This window comes from Athene cunicularia (genome assembly GCF_003259725.1).
Source record: "Athene cunicularia isolate RWA chromosome 8 unlocalized genomic scaffold, athCun1 chr8_part1, whole genome shotgun sequence".
NCBI lineage: Eukaryota > Metazoa > Chordata > Aves > Strigiformes > Strigidae > Athene > Athene cunicularia.
The window spans coordinates 11229214-11236004 of NW_020799109.1; the positions used below are offsets into that span (position 1 = coordinate 11229214).

Consider the following 6791-nt stretch of genomic DNA (forward strand, 5'->3'; position numbering starts at 1 on the left):
ATCTAACAGATCAGGTATGATCTCGCCAACGCCGCACATGCTGAAATTTGTATGCAGATCGCTCGCTGGGTCACTACGCCTCCTTTTATTATTTGCATATGATTAAGTCCCTTTTAGATAAATTTCCATCGAAATGAAAATTTTTGAATAATGTGGCTATTATTGCTTCATTAAGGCTTGCTCCCGGATTCGACCTGGCGAGATGAGCTTGTAAAAGCATCGCCTGCAAACTCGACCTGTTTCTTGTCGCTTTTAATTTTTGTCTTTATTTTATTTACCCTTTACAATAATAGAAGTGGTATCCGCGAATCGCTGGCTTCTCGGTGGCTTAGGAAAGGAAGGGCTGGAGCCGTTTACCAAAATAATAATAAAATCCGAGATAGGTGGTCCGGGGAAGACAGAGGGGGTTTGAAATCTAGCAAATACTGGCTATTTTCTTCCCCTCTCTACGGTTCATTAGTCCGTCTTGTCAGTTTTCCTTGGCCGAACGCTTTTAGACTTCAGTGAACATTGCTTTGTGCACGCCTGCCTGCTGCAAACGCACCCATTTTATTTTACTTAATAGAAAAAAAGAAAAAAAACCCACCAAAAAACAAAAACCGGAGAAAATAAAATGGGACCCAGATTTTAAATTATTTTCCTTCATCTTTCAAGTTTTTAATCCCTGTCTTGGAAAAATAAAAATACCCAACCCCCCAAACCAAGCCAGCAAAGCCTCGCGTGGTTTTGACAGTGTCCAGGGTTTGTCTGGGATGGTTCAAACCTTTAATGCTGGCTGTAGCCGATGTGGGAATTAGGGATGACTTGGGAAAGCTGGCTTTCCCCTCTCCCCTCCCCTCCCCTCCCCTCCTCTCCCTCTCTCCCCCACGGCCCATCTCCACACCCCTGCCCAGGCCTGGAGGTGCCCAATTCCAGTCACAGCCCGGCTCAGCCCAGCTCAGGCAAGGCCCAGGGGGGCTGGGGGGATCCTACCTTCGTACTGGACCCCCAGGTGCACGGAGCACAGCACGCCCAGCACGGGCTGCACAAGGACGGAGACCATCTCTCCCATCACGTCCTGGTGGAAAAAAAGGGGAGGGTGACAAGGACAGTTTTTACACAGCTGTCATTTTCCAGGCCAGTGCTCCCTGCCATGCCAAGGAGACAGGCACAGCTCCTGCCAGGGTGGGACGGGCAGACACAGGAGGTAGCGCTGCCCTGTGCCCCCAGCGAGGCCACGACCCACCAGCATGCTCCTGAGTGACTGCAGGGCCAGCCGCTGGGCTTGGGGAGAGGCGCAGGGTAGCACAGCAACAAGGCCTTTGTAGACTTGGTTCTGGTACTTGGGATTGCCGTGGCCCAAAGAGTCCAGCAACACCTGCACGTCTTCTTGAGCCTCTGCTGAGTTGGAAGCGGTGAGGAATGCAGCGAGGAATTGCACCCCTGTGCAGAGAAACAGCCACCAAGTCATGTGCCTGCATGAGTCTGGGTCACCCATCTCAGCGACTTCACTGTCACCCCCGAGAGAGCCTGGCACCACATCCCACTCCAAGGGTGGCTTGACAAATGGAAGCCAGGAAAAAAAGTTCATTGTCCTTGTCAGGAGCCACATCACCAACTGGAAAACCAGTTGGCACAATTCTCAGCTGGAGTAGGTAGCCAAGGACCTTTTGTGGGCATTTACACCAGCAGTCTGTCACTGGGATGCCAGTGGTGCTGCTAAGGAACCCTCTGCTGATCCTGCTGCTTCGTCTGCCCTGGAGGAAGCTGAGGGGGCAGGTATCACCCCACAGTCTCTGACAAGGTAATCTGAACTACAGAACAACTAACAGGGTTTGACTTCCACTGCCCAGGAAAAAAAAAGAAAAAAAAACCCGTTGTAATGTTCTTTAAAAAGATACAAGCCACAAAACTCTCCCACACCCAGAGGGGAAGTCTGGAAAAGTTTGCAGCAGGTGAATGATGCAGGTAAGAATGGAAACTGTTTTGTGGTTTTAACCAGAGCAGTTGTCACCGGTAGGACAGCAATATCACATCAAAATAAATGACTGTAAAGAAAGCGAGCTCATTAAAAACAGAGAGGGGATGAAATGCAACTGCTCAACAATAGCCGAGACTCTGAACTCCTTCCAGCCAGCGAAACGCGGCGGCAATCTGCTATCTGGCCGGTGGAGGGAAGGGAGTGGCTCAGGGCCCCCGGGGCCAGAGGTCAGGAAGAACATCCTCGCCCGAATTAGGAAAAAGCATGGACGCATGGACGGACACGCCACCTACCGTAGCTTTCACAAATGAGCTCCTTATACTTCCTGCCAGAGTCTGCGACGAGCTGCAGTAGCTTTACAGACTCCCTTTTGTCCTCTTGTTTCAGGTGGTTCAGCCCTAGTATTTCCAGGAGAATCACAACACCTCCAATCCCCAGAAATTCAAGAAGGTATCGGTGTCTGCAAGGATAGGGGGAACAAAGCCCAAAGTGTCACCCGCCTTGGAGACCCTCTTCCTCTGTCAGCTCGGCGTGCTCCTGGGGCCATCGCCTCCTGCCTCACTGCAGTGGGTGCCCGGTGCTGGGGCAGTGAACCCAAGGAGGCCCAGCCTGGGGCGCAGAGGCAGATGCCCACCAGCAGCACACTTTGCAGGTCACCAGCTTGTTTTACCCAGAGCTCATTTCTGGTATCAAACCAGAGGCACAGAAAGCCCTGTCTCCACATCGTGTCACTGACCTGGTGGCTCTGGAGACATGCACAAGAGGTGGATTTGCTTTTGAGAGCATTAATTTCAAATTCCTCCCACAAGCCTCACTGGGGTCTGCCTTGCCTGAAATGCTTAAACAGCCCTCCCAAAAGATGAACAAGGACTTGTTATTTTCTTAATCTACTCATCCCCTCACCCTGGAGTGCCTTCCCCATGGCACCTCTCACACAGTGATGTTCTATACTCACCCACTTGCAGCGGACAGGAAGATGCCAATGGACTTGAGCACCTTGTTGAGGCACGTGGTGTACACGTAGCTGTTTGGCAAGGCTAAGGAGAGATATACAAACCATCGTGGTGTCCCCCAGGCTGTCTTTGACAATGTGGAGGTCTGAACTGGGTACTCCCTCTGCAAGAGAGCATGGACCTTCTCACAGGTGGGCAGAGGCAGCATGCTCATCCCAGTGTGAGAAATAACACTAATTCTAGGTCCCTGAGAAACAGGTTATATGGCTTTCCCTTCAGTTCCATCTTCAGATAGTCTTCTTTTCTTTTAACCCTGCAGCTAGATATGGATGTCTCCATACAGAAGCTTATTATTTAAATAAATTTTTGGTAGAGAACTTTCCCTCCTCTCCATCCCACTACTACACGCCACCTCCAGGTGTCCAAGGGAACAGATACGTCATCCTGAGCCACACTGTAAGGCGAACCAGAAACAAGCTGGCTCCCTGGGAGAACTCCAGCTCCAGCTCTGGTTCTGTCTTGCCGTCATTGCTTTTAATGAAGTCTTCCAGGATCCGGCTTCGAGCAACTTTGTGGGCACTATGCCATTCCCGCAAGAAAACCATGAGCTTCCTGATGGCTTCCTGCTCTTTGACAGAAGTCATGATCTCTTCTGACTAGAGAAAAGTGAGAAAGAAGTTCAAAAAGGGCTTTGAAGATAGAAAAAGTCTGTACTAAGGAATTGCCAGCAGAATCACATTTAAAATCTCTGGCAAATAATATTAAAGCACTTACTAGCCATTAATTTAACCTAATTTTCCTTTATACTCATTTCATAGATAGGAAAACTGATGCAAAAGGAGAGTTCCTCGTATGTCTGAAGCTGCACAGTGAATCTGCATCAGACTTGAGAATATATTCCAGGGCAGGTGGCTTCACCACAGGAGCTCTCTTCTCTGCTCTGTTAATAAAGTCATTTTGATGTTACCCATTAGCCCAGCCTCGGTTTTTCACTCACCTCATGATATGAACACTGCATCTCATATCTGACCTGCCAGGGAATAAATAGGGTGAAATGAGAGCACAAATAGGTATGGATTTGTGGGGAGTGACAGGGTCAAGGGGGCTGTAAATGCCTGTTAGCACAGCAGCACAGCATGCTCTCACTCACGTGATGGAGCGACAGTCATTTGGACTAGGCCCACATCCACTCCAGGAAGATGTGCTTGGTCTTAGCGGTAAGAGAGTGCTTTGGGACCCTTTGGCATGACATGTATTTGCTCTGTTTTTTTCTTATCTAATTTCTATGGCATGTTTTTAAACAATCTAAGAAAGCCTGAAACGATACGAACTATAGGCAAGAAGACAGAAGCTTCAGAAACATCCCTTGCCTGCACTTCCTCCTGCCCCCTCAAACAGGTGTTAAATAAAGCAATCCATCTTTTGCCAAATTACCTTGACACACTTTTGGCTCAGTATGATATCCCCTATTCCAGCTTGACAAATGTGAAGGTGCACTTAGTAGAGGCATGAAACATCAGAGGATTAAGGTCTCCATTCAGGTAGGTGAGAATTCCACTGACATGTATGCACTTGGCTTTAAGACACTGACCAACCTCAAGGAGCCTCGCAGTTAAACATCAGTATCTGTGTATGTACACAGATGCAGAAAGAGGGACAAAGTCACAGACAGTGACATTAACACAGAGGCGTTGTCCTCCACCAAGCTGTATCAACATGCATGATGATAAGAAATGAATTCATGCCTTGTCTAATACAGTTCTTAGACTTTCTACATAAGAAAAGCACATTTTAGGTTTTATTTAAAGTGTGTTTTAAGAAAAAAAAGTTAAAATGACACAAGATCTTTGGTTTCAGAATAAGAAGTTTCTTTCAATGTAATACCAGTTGCCAAGATTACCAATTTCCTACTTACAAAGTTCTTAGGCCTTTTCTCCTAAATCTGGAGCAAAATTCCAAATCAGTTCCAGCTATCCCCAACATACCTGCTCAAAAGTAACTTTCTATTGCTATTATCTGAACCAGGCTAAAAACAATGACCGAGATGTGAACATGTACCTCCATGCTAGAAAACAAACAAAGTCTTCAAAAATCTGGTTAAGAAACAATGTTTGAGAATTAAGATGAGATGAAATTTCATTTGGGAATTAACAGTCTGTGCTCTGTAAGGAGTCTGTGTCCTTGTCAGGGTGTTTTCAGGCTCTCCTTTGCAGGGAAGCAGGTTTAAAATAAATCCATTTTCCCAAAATAGTTGTGATTGAAAATGTTATTAGCCATAACAAATGTTAGTGCTGACAAGAGAATGGCCTGTTAGGGGCCTCTGGTGAAACAGTCAAGTGAAAGTCATATTTCACATTATTGTGAGCATTTTCCTGTGATTTACAGAATATTTGTGAAACATTACTTGCAAGGCGTATGATTGATATTGAGAGAACAGCTAGTGTGTAGGGGGAATCTGTATTTCACAGAGACTGTTTGCATGAAATTTACAGTCCCATAAAGTGCTCCTCTGTCCTCAACAGAGATCTAGTTAAAAGAACTTTACAGTCTGAAACATCCCAAAATTGATTCTAAATTAACGTTTCCATATTTATGTTTAAGATGCTGGTGGTGTAATGCTATCCTATTTTTATTATAAAGCTGCAGTAAGCCCCCACTATTCAGGAATGCCAGCACCACGCCTCTGGACGTGAGGGTTTTAGTGATACAAAAGGCTTGCCTATGAATCAATGGAAAAAAAAGAGAAGAGTTTGAAACAATTATCACATGAGGTGTCTGAGGATACAGCGGTATCTGTCCCTGTCTGCTATAATAACAGTATCTGCTGACATAGTCTTTAAGCTGACATTGTAAAGTACTCTGAAAATGTACATGAATATTTCTATTATGACCAGCTTACATATGGGAACATACAGACACAGGGAAGTTAAATGACTTGCCTGAGTCGTTTGTCAGTGCTAGCATCAGCGCATAACTCCTGTTTGCTGGTTTTAAACTCTGCTCTCAACAGTGCTGGGCTGCCACCCCAGTCTGTTGGACCTGATAATCAAAACAAGGCTGAGTCAGGGCAGTGCTTTATTCCTGCCAAGAAAAAAACCAAGTGATTTAGGAACTGGCTCTGGCAATTCAGCAGTTCTTTACATCCAGAGTGCTGCTAAATCATCAGATTGAGATCAAAAGGCAGACTGGTGCTGCGTCAGCCTCAATCTGAGTGTGAGGTGCCAGGGACCGATAGCCTTGGACTTGTGGAAGGGCAGAGTCACGGTGATTTGGTGTTACCTTTGTATCTTGCAACATCAAGGTTGTGCCCAGCCTCAAGCAAAATGTGGAGCTTCTGTTTCCCTAGCAGGTTTCATCCTCTCCTGCCATACCTCGTGTCTCCCGCAACCCTCCTCACACAAAATGCATCTTCCTCAGTGTACCCCAATGCCCTCTACCCAGCCCCCATCAACCCAGTCCTACTGGCTCCTCTCTCACCTGCATGTCCTGCCTCCCAGCCCCACACTTAACCCCAGCCACAACCCCAAACCTAGCCCCTGCACTCCCCTCACCTGTAGCCAGGCCCTACACTGATCCCTACATCCATCCCGGTCCCTACCCCTCTAATCCACTGCAGCCTCGACATCCCCCATCCCAGGCCCAACCATCCCTCTGGGCATGACCCAGCACAACCACGGGCCCCGTGCTCCCCCACACCCCAAAACCCACCCCAGGCCCTACAGCCCCTCACACACTCCCTCACCCCAGTGCTCACCTCACCCCCATGTCTGCCCCCCCTGGCCCAGACGTCCAGCTCAGAACCAACAACCGCCCTCAGCCCCCACGCTCACCCTATCCCCCAGCCCCCCTGACTGCGACCCCCCCTCCAGCCCCTACAA

General features: G+C 47.7%; 1 protein-coding gene across 1 annotated transcript in view; it reads right to left on the bottom strand.

The window, feature by feature from the left end:
- The window catches only part of ARMH1 (armadillo-like helical domain containing 1), a 16038-nt gene extending 9734 nt beyond the window's left edge, over positions 1-6304 (bottom strand). The window contains 7 exon segments of the mRNA XM_026854044.1: positions 973-1057; positions 1226-1422; positions 2254-2420; positions 2916-2984; positions 3352-3565; positions 5849-5952; positions 6193-6304. Coding sequence (XP_026709845.1) covers positions 973-1057; positions 1226-1422; positions 2254-2420; positions 2916-2984; positions 3352-3557 — 724 coding nt within the window. The 5' untranslated portion in view covers positions 3558-3565; positions 5849-5952; positions 6193-6304.
- Positions 6305-6791: the final 487 nt, after the last annotated feature.